At 34.5% G+C, this 16015-nt stretch overlaps 2 protein-coding genes and 1 pseudogene across 2 annotated transcripts; 1 reads left to right on the forward strand and 2 right to left on the reverse strand.

Moving 5' to 3' along the window:
* Window positions 1-690: 690 nt before the first annotated feature.
* On the reverse strand, window positions 691-3160 carry LOC110728655 (annotated as a pseudogene).
* Window positions 3161-3659: 499 nt separating this feature from the next.
* Window positions 3660-10556, forward strand: LOC110728582 (60S ribosomal protein L18a-like protein). Its single transcript, XM_021908219.1, has 4 exons — window positions 3660-4414; window positions 7461-7536; window positions 9612-9726; window positions 10058-10556. The coding sequence occupies exons 1-4, from the start codon at window positions 4180-4182 to the stop codon at window positions 10115-10117; spliced, it is 486 nt and encodes a 161-aa protein (XP_021763911.1). The 5' UTR covers window positions 3660-4179; the 3' UTR covers window positions 10118-10556.
* Window positions 10557-11452: 896 nt separating this feature from the next.
* LOC110728581 (60S ribosomal protein L18a-2) lies at window positions 11453-13413 on the reverse strand. The gene is made up of 4 exons (XM_021908218.1): window positions 13274-13413; window positions 13026-13141; window positions 12871-12934; window positions 11453-12068 (listed from the first exon to the last, which is right to left on the reverse strand). Exons 1-4 carry the CDS (start codon window positions 13286-13288, stop codon window positions 11727-11729), a joined length of 537 nt encoding a protein of 178 aa, XP_021763910.1. The 5' UTR covers window positions 13289-13413; the 3' UTR covers window positions 11453-11726.
* Between the last annotated feature and the right edge of the window lie 2602 nt (window positions 13414-16015).

The following is a 16015-nucleotide window of genomic DNA, read 5'->3' on the forward strand; positions in this document are numbered from 1 at the left end:
GTGGCTGGGATGTTTGGGTTTTTTCTTTTTTTAATTTTTAAAATTTTGGATCAATCTCGTGTCGACACGTGTCACATGACAAGTCATTGACTCGTCGTTGACCTATTGGGACTACTGGAGGCAAACTCATAGCATGGTTAGAATTATTAGATAAATATACTTATACAAAGGACCCTACTTTATTGTCTCGTCCCGAGCCTTTAAAAAAGTCATCAAGAACAGGCCAGGCCTGGTGACAAACCTCGTAACTTAGCTCTAGTTAAAATGAAAATCTAACTAGCCTAAATTCAGGGCCGTTTCAGAAATTTCGGTGGCCCGGGGCGAAGACATAAATTGGGGCCCTAATTCACATATAATATTTTAAAATAAAATAAAAATTGGGTAGGCAAAAAAATACATATTTTATCACGCATAATAATCTTTAAAAACATCAAATTTCATATAGATAAAACATTGAAATCAAAGCCTAAGCGTTCATATGAAAATATTTCTACGAGCCTTTCTAGATGCAAAGTCACTAATAATAGTTTCTACATTAATATGTTCTAACATATTTTTCTCAATACATAAAGTAGCTAGACCATTCAACCTTTCTTGTGACATTGAAGATCTCAAGTAGGTCTTTAGTAATTTTAACTTTGAAAAACTTCTTTCAGCAGATGCAACTGTCACCGGCATAGTTAATAGGATTCAATAGGCAATAGAAACATTTGGATAACAATCTGCAGCTTTGACAAACTCAAGGATTTCAAATGCTGACATCAAATCATTTGGCAAAGTCATTTGTAACACTTTTAATTCAAAAAAAAGATCATCTGCATCAACATCCGAAAAATTATTATGAGTAAAAGTAGTCATAAAACTTGTGCAAGATTTTCTTAAATCGTCATTATCCAATTATTTCAACCTTTTTGCATCGCATAAAAAACCGAAAATGTTATCAAATACCTCCAATTGCTCAAATCTATTTTTCAAAGAAGCTATTGCAATATCAACAACCACCAAAAAATAATTGACTCTAAAAGATTCCTTGGGTGATTGTATTTCCTCATCATTATCGTCATTCTCATTCTCATCAAATTGTCTTTTTCTAGTGATGCGACGCTTTATTGGAAATGTTGGCTCTATATTCATGTCAAGTGCAAGGATTTTGGCAGTATTCAAACTAGAATCAAACCCTTCAATTCTATATTTCTCAAAATATGTGATCATACCTTGCACTTCGTTCATTACAACTCCAATACTCATGGATTTAGATTGCAACTTTTTACTCACAATGTTAACAGCAAATAAAATGTCATACCAAATTACCATGCCAAGTAAAAATTCAAAACTTGCAAGAGAATTAGCCAAACTTTCGGCTTCACTTTTTGTTTTAGCAATATTAGCGTCATCACCACTAGAATTATACAATTCCAACAAAGCTAATCTAATTTGAGGAGATTGAAACCTTATAGCTTTAACACTCTTAATTCGACTCTCCCATCTAGTATTACAAAAAGATTTAACAGTAAAACTCGGGACATTGTCAACTAAAATCTTCCACCTTTTAGTGGAATATGCAAATAATGTGTATATATGTTGTACAATTCCAAAAAAAGAAATAGCTTTAACACAAGAATGTGCCATATTAGAAAGAGTGAGATTAAGTCTATGACAAGCACATGCATATATAAAGCCCTTGGATTAATTTCAAGCAATCTCTTTTGAACCCCTTGGTGTTTCCCTTTCATATTAGAGCCATTGTCATAACCTTGCCCCCTTACATCATCAATATCCAAATCAAGGGACTTACATACATCTAACAATACATTAAAAAGTCCCAAACCAGAAGTATCATCTACTTTTAAGAATTAAAAAAAAAAACTCTTCTATCTTGATTTTATCACTTGATACATTCACACATCTTACTATCAAAGTCATTTGTTCTTGATGGCTCACATCAGGGGTACAATCAAGGATTACAGAAAAATATTTTGACTCTTTTATTATTTTTGTCATTAAAGTCCGAACACCATGAGATAAAAGATAAATAAGCTCATTTTGAATTAGAGGACCAAGGTAATGTTTGTGAATTCCTTGGCTTTGAATACGTCTAACATGATCTTGCATTACCAAATCAAATTCAACTATCATTTCAATTAAACCCAAAAAATTACCATTACTATCATCATAAAGTTTTCCACTAGATCCACGAAAAGCTAAATTATTTTTAGCTAGACCTTTCACAATAGAAACAATTCGAATTAAGACTTGCCTCCAACGCTCTTTTTCCTTTGAAATTGACTCTTGCAAGTCTTTATCAATGCCTTTATTCAATTCTAATCTCACTCTTGTTTCATACCAAGTGTTCATATTAGTCATATGCTCAACACTGTTCTCATGTAATTGGAGTTTCTCACCAAGATGTTTCCAATCATTCACATCATCACTTGCTAAAAGAGTTTTGTTATTTTGAGATGTGAACAATTTACAACAAAAACAATATACTTTATCAGCTAATTTTGAGTAAACCAGCCATTTTCTATCAAAAGTCTCACCATTACTCAACTTCTTAGTATAATACGCATATGAAAAATGCCTTAATTTGTTATCAATTGGAAACACAAGGTTCAAATCTCTAATAGATCCTTTTTGTATCAAAATATCCCTTCCTTTAATGTCAAGATTACCCCAATTTTTAGGATCATAAATATCTAAAGGAGGGACTACTTGATCAATGCCAACATCATTAACATCGGATGTATTTGGTACATTCGCTGGTTCATTCATATTAGTTGCATCGTCATTAGGCTCATTTGCCTCATTATCACGATTTTCATTATTTATATTCTCATTAAATTGTTCATGATTTTCATCTTCACTCAATTCATTGGAAGACTCTTCTACTTGTACTACTTTAGTAAAAAAATTTGTCAATGGCACCCTTTTGAGATTCTATTAACTCTTCTGCCCGTTCTCTTTTTTTCCTCTTATCATTACCAGATAAATATTTTCTAGGCAACATTCTATCAAACAAAGCCAATAATAAATTAATAAGTATAGAAAAGAACAAAAACACCTGATTATTGAAGCAATTGAACAAAAGACTTAGTACGCTCAATTTGCACTCCAAACAAATGTCATCTCAAGTAATCAAATCTGAAAAATAGAAAACAATTGAAACAAAATTTTTTAATAAAATTAACCAAATAAAAATAAAATTACATAATTACATTATGATTATTTAGGAATGAAAAAGTATAAAATTAAAAAGTTAAATAAGAATTAACCTTAGCATACTAGGATTTTGATGAAGTGATGATCCTATAGGCCGTAGCTCTCGTCGTCGTCGACGGTCGAAGCAATTAGAACAATCAAAGTTATCAAACGAACCAATTCAACCAATCAATGAATTATATATATTTTTCCCCCCAATTTTATAATTCTTGATAGAAAGAAATTGTAAAGATTATGAAAACTTAATAGAAAGAAAAGATTTTGATGAATAAAGTAGAATATACGACGAGGATTATATATAATTAGATAAATTCCCGTTGATAATTGAAGGATTTAATTACCGTTTATCATAATCACGAAGGAGAAGGAATTAATCTGACTAAAAATTGAATTGAGATACATTTTGAAGAATAAAATCGCCAACAAAAGGGGATAGAATTGAATTAATGACAATTTTTTTTTTGGGTTAATCAAAATTTCACTTAGGAAAGTGAATATTTTGGGAGAAAAATTAGGGAGGAACTGAGGAAGGAGGTTGAACAGCGAAAGACGTTTGAAATTCTGAAAGACTGAAACTCAATGTTTTGCTATAATACGCTTCTTCCTTTTTTTTCTTTTATTTTTTGTTATTTTTTTTTATAAATAATTATTTTGGGGCTTTTATTAAACTGAAGATAGGGTTTTTGGTTTGGGGGGCCAGGGTGGTCGCCCCACCTGCCCTGGCCTTGCTACGGCCCTGTCTAAGTTGAACCTAACTTAAGCGACTCGTTCGATTATTACCCCTACCTTCCGAGAGGCCATGAGGAGTAACGTGCTTAAGGCTGCTATAAGTCTATAACTATTACGGAGTACTCGTAACTTCGTAAGTCGTAACCCCGAAGAGCTGTCTCGAATTCTCTATAGTCGTGGCAAAAAAACCCCTTCACACGATCATCATAATTTAGACAATTGAAATCCAAAATGACAGAGAAAGACAGAAAAGGAACAACCAGCACTTCCGGTGCGACTGCCCCACCAGATCCTTCGCCACCGCTTGTTCAACCGGAACAACAGCCTTATTATGGGACGTTTCAAGGGGTTGCTTGTTTCACTCAACCACCGCCTCAGCCGGTTATCGGTTTCCCTCAGCCTGCTCCTCCGCCTGGTGCCACCATCCTTTCTAATTACTATGCTCGGGGTTATCAGACTGTTCCTGGTATCTTCTTTGGTTAATTTCATGATGATTTTGTTGGTTTGTTTTGATATAATTGTGGGAATTCTGAATTATTGCTAAATAATTGTTGGATTGTGTATCTTCTTTGTGTTAGTAAATGCATAGATTGGTGTAATTGTGCTTTAATTGGGTAGTTGTTAGGTTTGAGGGAATGTAATAGTGAGCTTTATTGGAGTGAAATATGAAGATAAGGATAAATTATTGATCATATGCGTTGATGGAAGCTTTTGGTTTTGCTTGCAATACTCGAATGTTCGAGTTTTTTGCGCAGTCCTGGAGATTTTTTTTTGGGCTTGTGGTATTTGAGTTGACAATATGGTGACTGAAAATGAATAGAGTTTGTATTTTCATATGAGATCGATGGATTTGCAAATTGTCTTGAAAGTGTGAAAATAAGATTATGCTAGTGCTAATTGGGCATCCTTGCGAATTTCAAGATTGGGCATGGATTTTGGTGGGGTGAAGGTGTGTTAGATTGGAGGAAAGAAAGAACAAGGTGATGAGGTTCGATTTTGTGAATAAGGATCTAAATTTATGATACGATATTGTAGAATGTTTTTAAAACCTTCATTTAGTTGAATTTGAACCTTATGTTGGAGGTTTAGGTGGATGTTTCATATTGCAAAATTTAATCTTTGTGAAGATCCTAATATGTATACTACCTCTATTTCTTATTTTTTGCAACTTTGAAGGGTTGCACGGACTACTAGACAACAATGTTTGTAAGTTTTTAATGGAGGGAGAAAGATAGAGATGCATGTGATGAGGAGAAAGATAGAGAGAAATTAACTTATAAAGGAAAGAAAGCATTTGTTGTGAATAATGTGAAACATTTATTTTCTGCAAATCAATCAATCGATTAATCAATCAAAGCCTTAATCCCATAAGTGGGGTCGGCTATATGAACCAAAAGTGTAGTCATCGACAAAAATCTTCCTCCTCCCGCCCTTGTGATCAAATGCCTCATCCTCATGTAGATCCGTAGACTTCATATTCTTCCTAACTTCTTCCAACCAAGTCAAATGTTGCATCTAATATGAAACGGAGGTAGTACATATATTTTGATAGTGTGACGACCCTAAGCAAGCTTAGTGCTATTTTTATTTGGGAGCCCCATTTAACATAGTGGAAATTGTTCCATATGAGCAATAATATGAATTATTAATCTCTATTACCATACTCTGATGACAAGGACTTAATATAGATGTAAAAATGAGGCTCTGAGATGGTCAGTACATTTATGGTATAGCTTGTAGCATGTATACCCTATATTATCTCTGGCCAACAAGTGCCATAAAGAAGTTATAGTAACAAAGTAATTGGTTCGGTTTCTTGTTTAGAATTAAGTTAATTTGAATACGTGTGTGTTTTTCACATGCCCATATCTCCCTCCTCCATCTACCACAACCTTTGTTCATCATCACTCATTTCTCTTGTCTATTCACCACCACCATATTCCCTTTATCTATCATCCATCCCCCACCTACATTCTAGAAACAGGTTCACGAGTATCAAATCGCTGGTGAAACACAACTCATCTTGCTGAAATTGGCTACCCGTTCTCCAGACCCATAAACAAAATTGACTAAAGTCTTTGGTTGATTTGATTTACAGATGGCTCCAAATTACTTTTTTCACCTCCCTGTTTTAAGTAATTACTCATGAGTACAAATTGAACTATAATTTGATTGAAATAAAATAATCTGACCTCTCTCCCCACTCCCCTTTAAAAAATTTATTTTGATTGTAAGGTGATACCCAAGATAAGTGTAGCAACCCAACATTAAATTCTAATTCTCTATATTTGAATTAAATCCAGTCTAATAAGGAATTAACTTCATGGTGAGCTAAGAATTAGATATTGGAGTTTAAACGAGGTCCAATGTTAAGGCTCTGGTAGATATAATTGTTAAATAAGCTATATGGGTGTCGAAGGAGTACTCTTAACTCTAATTTGCTATAAGTGAAGGCGTGCGTTGTAGAGTGCAAAGGAACTCTTAAGAAATCAACTCAAATCACTAGCACACAAAGACACGACATGGTGGGTGTCAAAGGAGTACTCTTAACTCTAATTTGCTATAAGTGAAGGCGTGCGTTGTAGAGTGCAAAGGAACTCTTAAGAAATCAACTCAAATCACTGGCACACAAAGACGCAACATGGTGGAATGAGAATGCAAGAGTAGCAATTAAGAAGATGAAACATTGTCACAAAATATAAGGAAGCTAATAGGCTGCTTGGTAGATGGGAGTGGGAGTTCGGGGATTAGGGAGTGGGAATTGAAGGATGGGACTTCATAATTCATTTTATATTCCCCATCCCTTGTTTGACATGGTATTGGAAATAAGATTGGGAATAAAATATGAAGTTACTAAGGGTGTAGGACTGTGTATCTTGCTTCTCTATGACTCTTTTTCCATTGCCCATATTACAATTTTATAGTTCTGGCTTTAGTGATACTCAATTTGATTAGCATGCTATTTCTTTCTTTAATTTTTTACCTGACCTTTTTTTTTTTTATTTATTTATTTTTTATTTTATTTTTTTTGTTGATAAAAACTAAAAAGTCTTGTATCATGAAGAAATTATCTATGGAATAAAGTTGATGTCTAGATATTAGTGCCCCAATTCAGATTGATTGCCATACAGCCATAGTTGGTTTTTCATCTAAACTGAAATTATGTGAAAATAAATTTATTGTATGAAGGGTGAAGAGGAACCCCAAACAGAAAGTTTTATTGGATAATTGAAGAATCTAAGTGATGCTGGATTACTGAACACTTTGGATAGTATTTTTTGAACATCTTTTAAGCTGAAGCAGAGTCTTCTATATGGAAAAAAATCGGTGCTTTGATTTTAAAACTGTTGATATGCTTAAAACTGTTCTTATTATTTCATAATTATGCTCAAGAAATCAACACTTTCCAAGAATATCTATTGAAAAGCTCCTGGGACTTTTTTTTTTTTTGGTGTAATTACTTTATATAGTGTTGAAGTTGTGTGTTTATTGACCAGCCTTTTTATGGTAAGGTTATGTCATTGCTGAAGGAAGACCTTTGAGGGAGCCAAGACTTCCTTGTTGTGGAATTGGCATTGGCTGGATGTTGTAAGTTTAATGTCTTACTTTTTAGCTCTGTCTATTATTCATTTTATATAATTGTAGCTAGCTTCTTGTTTCATCAAGTGACTTGATTAATCTTTTAGCTCTTTTCTGGCCAAGGATCTAGTTATGTTTTTGGATGAAGCATCATAGAAGTGCTTGATATGGTTTAAAACTAATGCTCGACAAATATGTGCATGCTATGGTGCTTTGTGATATGTGGCTGCAGAATATTGATGAAAGTTGTCATTCGCTGCTTTCTTTTCTGGATAGATTATAGTCTACAGCAAGCTATGTTAGTGGTGCATACTTGGAATTCCTTTCTGGAAATTGATAGTAAAATTTGAACCTTTGAGTTGTTGAATGTTTGAAGCTTCATCTGATCCTTAGCTTGATATAAATTATGCATGTGGTTTCTCTTAGTGTTTTTGACTTACTATAAAAAGTACACTCTTTGATCCATGTATTATTTTTTGAGCAATCTCACACATGTCAAGTCTACGGTATATGTAGTTGAAATTGCATATAGTATTGAGTGGCATTTAATATTGTATTTTTCTTGTTAAATAATTATGATGTTATGTTGCCATTATGTTTAATGTCTAGCCATTGGAGTGAAGATATCTCCATAAGCAGTACCAACATATGGAGAGTAGCCTTTGATAATTATTGATTAATCTGGCCTTGTATCTGCTGGCATAGCAATCTGGGTTTTAAAATAAAATAAAATAAAATAATAGTAATAATAAAATTTAAAAATAAAATAAATAAACAAAAGAGAGAGGGCTTGAAGAAGTAAAAGAAGGGCTTATGTCTATCAATTAGCTCACATGTTTCATTCTTCTGAAACACCTTTAATTCATACTTTTTGGTTCCCTGTCACTTTGTTCCCAACCCAACCCAAAACCAACCCCTTCCCTCACCATTATTCCCGGCCACCCCTCCTTCATTATTCCTGCCCCACACCCTGCTGGCCAGCACCCTTCCTCCCTCAATCAACCCACCACCCAAAAACCAATTTTGAAAATGGCGACTGAGGTTCAGAAAGGAGCTGACTACAACAGTGCTGCTGCTGCGACAACTGTTACTTTCTTGGTGTTCAAGCCACAACTTCAGGTTCAAGCTATAAATGCTGCTGCTGCTGTTCAGTTCTACAGGGTTGCCTGGGTTAGAGTTTAGAGGTGGCAGGTGTGCGTTTTCGGGGTGGTGTGGATTTTCGGGGTGGCAGATTTGAGCTTTTGAATTGGATGGGCTTTTCGTGGGTATGTGTTTTCGAGATGAGTGGGGGGGTTTTGGGGGAGAGGCCAAGTCTGGGTTTTTGAGGTGGTTGGGGTTTTCGGGGTGGTCTGTAAAGGTTTTCGTGGTGGTGAGGGTGGGTTTCAGCTTGCGAGTGTGGGTTAGGTGGTCTTGGTGGCTTAGGTGGTGGAGCTAGGTGATAGTATGATTGTTAAGAGGTAGGTTAGTGATTTACTCGCTATGTCCCTAAGCAAAATATGGGTCAGACTATAATATCATTGACCATAAAATACTCTTAATCTATAAGGGATAAATAATCATGTCGGATCTTGTTGGATTCGTCTCATTGTATATTTTATTGATATTTAGTTTTATAATTTTTATATGTATGAAAATGGAGATAAAACTGTTTTAAGACGTGTCTTAGAGATCACGAAAAGTCAAATGGGGCAAAATATTAGGGACAGAGGGAGTAATTGATTAAGGTCAAATGGTTAGCCATAAATCAATAGGTTAGCTAATTCAAGTGGAATTAGGCCACTACATAGACTTAATCAATTCTACAGAGTCACTTGAAATTATGGTCAAAATTATTGTCCACTAGATAGAAAATCCGAATGTAGAAGGCCACCATGTAGAATTTTCCCTTTATTTTTTTTTTCTTCTGCTTGAGATGATCCTGCTAGTTCAATAACCTGCTGTGAAAATATATTTTGCGTGATAAATACATCCTTTTCATGAGGATTATCTTGATGTCCTACCCTCAACGTGGGGGAAATTTTAAATTCTAGTTCTACATCTCTCTATTGTTCTAATGTTCATCTTGACCCTTCTCATTTTGCAAGGTTTATTTCTGGTTTCCTCTTTGCGGCCTTACCTTGGTATGTTGGAGCCATGATTCTACTTTGTGGCAGAGTGGATTACAGAGAGAAACCTGGGCTTGTTGCATGCATGGTAGCTGTAAGTCTTTTTAGTTTCCACTTTTTAATGTACTTCCCACAATGTTGTCTAAGTAATCATGTCTTGATGAACTGATCGGATTAATATAATTCTACTGAAAGTTATTTTAAACTCTGATCTTAAGTTCCTAACCCCCCCCCCCCCCTCTTTCCCCGGTTCCCCCTACCTAGGAAAGGGTAAGAAAAGATAATCTAGCGTATTCGTTTTAAAATCGTATATTTAACCTCATTTAGATGTTATTATGACATGGACCTTGGTGTTCATGTTTATTGAGGATATTACTTGTGATTATTAACTAATTTTCTTTCTCGATCTTCCTCTTCTGATGCAGTCTATTCTGTCTGTAATTGCTATCGTATTTGGAGTCACAAATGGTGATGACTTCTGGTGACAACTTGATGTTTACAAAAGAAATTGAAGTTGTACATCCTGCCTTCTTGCATGAAGCAACATACACCCTCCTCTTTTTCCTGTATGAATTTGCTGAAATCCTCGGTTGAATTCGCTGCTTATAACATCTCTTATGTGTCAATTCCTATAGGTTGGTATAAATGTTCATTTGATACTTGAAATGTTATGGTACTTTAGCGTTGAGATTTGATAGTGCCCACTGACAACAAAAATATAATCTGTACAGTTTTGTGACTCGTTATTTGCTGGAAGAAAGGCTGTTTGTCCTGTTTTGTGTGCGGAACTACACGTATATTTCATCACTGTAAATACAGCAATATGCTCTTCTGATGTGTCTGTTTGGCAACTCATATTGTGGATTTGTGGAGTAAGGGGTTAATTTGTTAATGGTTGAATAATATTCCCTCCGTTGCTGTTTATGGAATAAGTCTTTTAATTAAGGTTATGCACAGATTTTAAGGAAATGAAGCAAGCATTTAGAGTTGCACCAAGTAATTAATGATGTTGCATTAGTATTTTTATCTCACTTAGTTTTGTATGGGTCGTTTTAAGGAAATTTGAGAAAATACATGTTTATCTTTGATTAACATGAAGTGTTTATCTAAGGGTAAAGTAGTTAAGTAGAGTATATTGGTAAGGGTAGCAACGAAATTTCAAAATTTGGTATATATAAATATTGATACATTAATTTTGTATGGGTTTCCTCAGCTGTGCAATCTAGTAGTATCTATGTAGAAAACGTATAAGCATGGAAGCCATACTGTGGCTTAAACCCTTCATATTATGGTATGAGTTTAAAATTATTAATAACCGTGTGTTTAGTTCAATTTCAAATTGATATGATTTTTTTCCATTGATAAGAATGATAACTAGAATTATTGATATGATTCTAATACATCTCTCCCATAAGAACAGCTTTGAGCTTTGTGAACCAAACTTCCACTGAACCATTTGAGCTTTTATCTTCTAAATTAAAAACTCAAACTTTGAAAATGAGTGAAATGATTACCACACAAAACCTTAAACCCTAAATTCCTCAAGTTTGCATATAAATATAATAATTGTTGAGATCTACTAATGCCAAGTTAATCCAATCAATTTAATTAACTTGGCATTAGTAGATCTCAGAAGAATTCCTATTATGTCTACTAATTTAGGATATAACAATCAAGTATACTAGGTTTAGCACCTTTTGAAAATACCTATTTAAGCCCTTATTAGTTAATCTTCTCAATCCATGAAGGCTTGTTTAAAGTAAATGCTAAGGCTAGCAGCTAGCCTCAAGGATAAGATAGACTTTGTGAGACATATGACATCCAAAAACAATTGGTGCAAGTATGTAACAAACTCGATTCTACTACAAAAGTCTAATGCATACTCCGTAATACTTGACCACAACACAAAAATCAAACTGAAAATCGCCAAAGTAAGATCTTTTAAGATGGTAAACAAAACAAATAGAGCTTGTGAAACTCATTTCTTGTCTAAGACAAACTATCATAAAACCATAGTGAACCATAATAATTCAAAATATGTTCTGAAGACAAAATTTTGGTCTCTGACTAAAACTCGGCACAAGAGATCTGTCCTCACATGAACAAGTTAGGCCTTGATGCCTTGTATGTTGTCTTAAGCTTCCTGGATGGTGGCCTAACCTTCTTGAACACCATTGGGAACTTGATGTCACTGCTGTGGAACTGCTTGGTGCTCTCCCTCTTGCAAAGCTCATCGGGAACTGTTGCTGTCTTGATGATCTGAATGCATGGTGCCCTGACCCTGTGACGAGAAGCCATCTCACAGTACATCTGCTCAACTGCACCATTCAAGGTTGTATCACGGTACTCCTTGTACATGTTATGGTAACCTGTTCTGCTCTGGTACCGCAACCAGATACCGTAGTTCTTGATTGTAGTAGGGTTCTTCTCATAGATCTGAGGTCAAATTATAAATGATGAGAGAAAGAAACAGGATGCACAATAACTAAAATTAATCAACTGAAAATAACGTGCTTCCATTGATTCTCAAAAAAATGCATATAAAAAATCCTTAAAGGGCAATATGTGTTCACTTGAACACTCAGTTCATATTCACTTTCCACAAGTGTATCCTCTAAGAACTAGTGTCATCGTGTAAAACTTCCATACTCTTCGACAGAGATCCAAGCTGTACATAATTTCCCTACCACAAACTACATTTCTAAAATGTTCCATTCCATCTCAAGCAATATAAACACATGTTAACAATGTATCCTAACACTGACGAACATCAAATCACATCTTAGAAGAAACGACTGATAATTCCATTAAACAGGGTAAAATGGCATGCCACAAGAAAGCAATGTTATCGTACTATCAAACAATGTGAAATTGTGAACGTCTAAAGCAACAACCTTCCACGAGTTGTTCAATAAAACTACAAAAGAACTATATAACAATGAAATACCTAAACAATACAACATTTATCAGCTAATATTTATTCAAGGGATAAACAACCCAGAAGAAATCTACCAGCCGCTGATGAAAAACATTTAAACCTAACACGGCGATTCAAATTCAAGTACATATCAAGACACAAAATAAGCCACATTGGATAAACCCTAAACACAATCAAAGTCACCAATTCATCTTCATATGAAAATAAAATTCTAATACATGATATCCTAATAAACAAAAATTAATCAACATTGTAACAAAAATTTTATAACAAAATGATTTTAAAAAATGAACAGAATACCTCATTAATGGCAAGAACTTGACCATTGCTCTTCTTAACCTTCTTCAGCTTCCTCAAAAAGTACCTACAAAAATCACAAAACCCCGTTAAATCCCTTCAAATTCATAACCTCAAAAAAAAAAAAAAAAAAAAAAAAGAGAGAGAGAAAATATTACCAGAATTTGGACTTAGCACGGACCTCATTGGTGGCCCAAAGCTTCATCCTGTAGATCTTAGGGTGTTCATCAGACTCAGTAGGGAGAGCTCTCCCAACAACTTGGTATTGATGAAACTGCATTAAAATTAACCCAAAAAAACCCAGAAATCAGCGAAAAAAATCCAGAAAATTCATGAAATTTAATCAAATTGATAAGATCTAAAAGAAAGATTGAAATGAAGGAGAGAAGTGATGATGATTACTGACCCTGTACTGAACCATTTTCGATGAGCTCAATCCCCCTCTCTCTCTTTACTCTGAAAGGTTTAAGCTGCGGAATTGAAGAAGACTGAAATTAGGGTTTTCCAGTGATTTTATATGGACCGATTTATTGAGAAATGAAGAAACCCTAAAGTATTGGATCTGTGTTTGTGAAAATGATGATGGGCCTTTTAAAAGCCTTATTCTTGTTATCGGGCTTACTTGTAAGTTTAGCTCGTCGTGGCCTCATGGAGTCATGGGTAACTGTGATTTTATGCCTAAAATACTCTAAAGCTCAAAAAAAAAAAAAAAAAAAAAAAAAAAAAAAAAAAAAAAAAAATCCTTTTTCGAAAGATATGCTCCTATAGAAGTTGTCTTAAAAAAAATAGTAGTATATAAAAGTTCAATGTATTTCCTTTGTTCCAATATTATTGTAACAATAATTTACGCATCCCAAAATACATTTTATATGTCAAGTATCTATTTTTTTTTTTTGAAGAAAAAAATATCTATAATTATATAAGAGTAAATATTATAAAAAGTTGGTATTGTGAAAGTATATTATGACACGAATCTAACAAGATCCTAACTGACTATATTTTACTTAATGTATGAATTATATTTATGTGGTCAAACAAAAATAATGAATAGTGCAATAGTTAAGTTGTTGCAATTTTATTAGAATGGAGGAAGTATAAGTTAAAGAGTTCAACATTTTGGATAAAAAAATAAAAATAAAAGAGTTCAACATTTGATTATACATTCTCGTCCATAACCATGTGTAAGTATAATATGTCAACTGAAATAAAACTGATGAAGTATAAAAGATGAAATAAAACTGAAATAATAAAATTGAATGGATATAGTCATATAGCATAAAAAAATAGAGGTAATACATCCTATTTTAGTGTTACATCTTACGCGATATTTTGTTAAGCCTTAACGTTTTAACTTAGAGCGTTGATACATCATGCAAATGGACAAAAAGGCCCATGTACAAAGGAGTGTTGGAGTGAAGAGGGGAAATGTAGCTAGCCGTTGCACTATGACCCGATCTGTTTTTTTCTTGTGAGTTTGTTTGCTAGGTCGGGCGCGAGTGCAAAGTTCATTTATGTTGTTTGCTTTCTCGGTCAGGGGAAGCTCGCCCATTGAATCGAGCACGCGTGCAACTTGAAATTACACCTAGTCGTGCGAGGGTCGCCTAATCAGGCACAGGTGCACGTCAGCAGACCAATGACTCTTTCTCTTCCTCTTCCTTTGTAACCCTCTCTTAACACCCATGATTAATGGGATGTTTATGGGTTATTATTGGCCTTAATCTTTGATTAAACACGTAATCTTTTGAGCTTCTTCATCTCTTCATTTACCTTGTGAATTCTATATATTCCATAATCAAAATATATATACAAAAAAGTTAAACACGTATTATTCTTTATTCTTTAAACATAAGTTTACTTAACTCCAACCTCTCACCCAAAAGTGCATTTGTGTAGGAGTGGTGTGTGAACCTTAGAGAACGTGTCGGTGAATACAATTGAGCACTTTGGTCGTGCCGAATTTCGTTTTCAAGTTAGTGATTAATATCACGCCACACCGAATTTCCTCCATTGTCTAGTAAGATCATTTTGTTATTCTTGTTCATTATCTCCGGTAACTATTTGTATTAGACTCATTATGAAATAACACGGAGTGTTCCACAAATCTGATGCAGAGGACATGAAGGCTCGTGTCATGGTAGACACCAACCACCACTCACAATTGGCCCATTAGCAAAAACACTGTGGTTGGCACCCAAGAAAAATAGGATGTAACATGAAGTTCATTAATTCCAAAGCTATTTTGATACATTTTGTGGCAAGAAAAGTGCACAAAGTTGGGAGAATGAAAAAGAAAATAAAACTTCACAATCATCACCATGAACAACTTCAACCTAGTGCCAGAATGAAATTTCTTCGTGCTAGCAAAGCAATCATAATGCCTCGCATAAATTCTTTACTTGTAACAAGTGATCAGACATGCCTCATTTGTAATACATGAACTTCCACAAAAAAAAAAAAAAAAAAAAAAAAAAAAAAAAAAAAAAAAAAATCACTTCCTATAAGGCATGCAAGTGATGGAGCCACAACAAAAAAGCAACATTGAAGACACAACCTCGCATTAAAAACCCATAAATGCGAGTGATGAAGCTGCAGGATAAGGCAACATCAAAGATACACCTCGCCACAAAAGAAAAATCAAAGATGGTCCCTCGAACCTTGTTGCAATGCAAAAGCAAGCACCCAGTCAAAATGGAAGCTTGTTCAAGCTACAACAAAAGCTAATGCTGATAAAAGTGAAGCAAGTCCAAAGACCCAAGAAACATTTGCATTTCTTCAAAGCTCACCTCCAGAAGCTCAAAGAAAAAGCTCTCTGCCAAACGCAAACATAAAGCAACAAAGAAACAAGCTCACTCAGCCTGCAATCAAGAAGAATCAAGCCTAAGTATTGACATCGACAAGACAAGACTCCAAGTTGCAAATAGCGGCACTCCAGAGATGACAACGACAGTCACAATAGGAGATGTTCGTTTGTCTATTGAGATGCTCGTAAGTTGATGAAGTCATCGACAACTTAAGAGGTACTCTACTACTCCGTAGGATGTTAGAATCCAACTCTCTTTGAATGTATTTCATGCTTTTATAGGTCATTTTACTTGGGCTTTCCAGACTTTAGAAAAAAAATTTATCAGGTAAATGTACTGTCCATTGG

Source organism: Chenopodium quinoa, unplaced genomic scaffold (genome assembly GCF_001683475.1).
Source record: "Chenopodium quinoa cultivar QQ74 unplaced genomic scaffold, ASM168347v1, whole genome shotgun sequence".
Classification (NCBI taxonomy): Eukaryota; Viridiplantae; Streptophyta; class Magnoliopsida; order Caryophyllales; family Amaranthaceae; genus Chenopodium; species Chenopodium quinoa.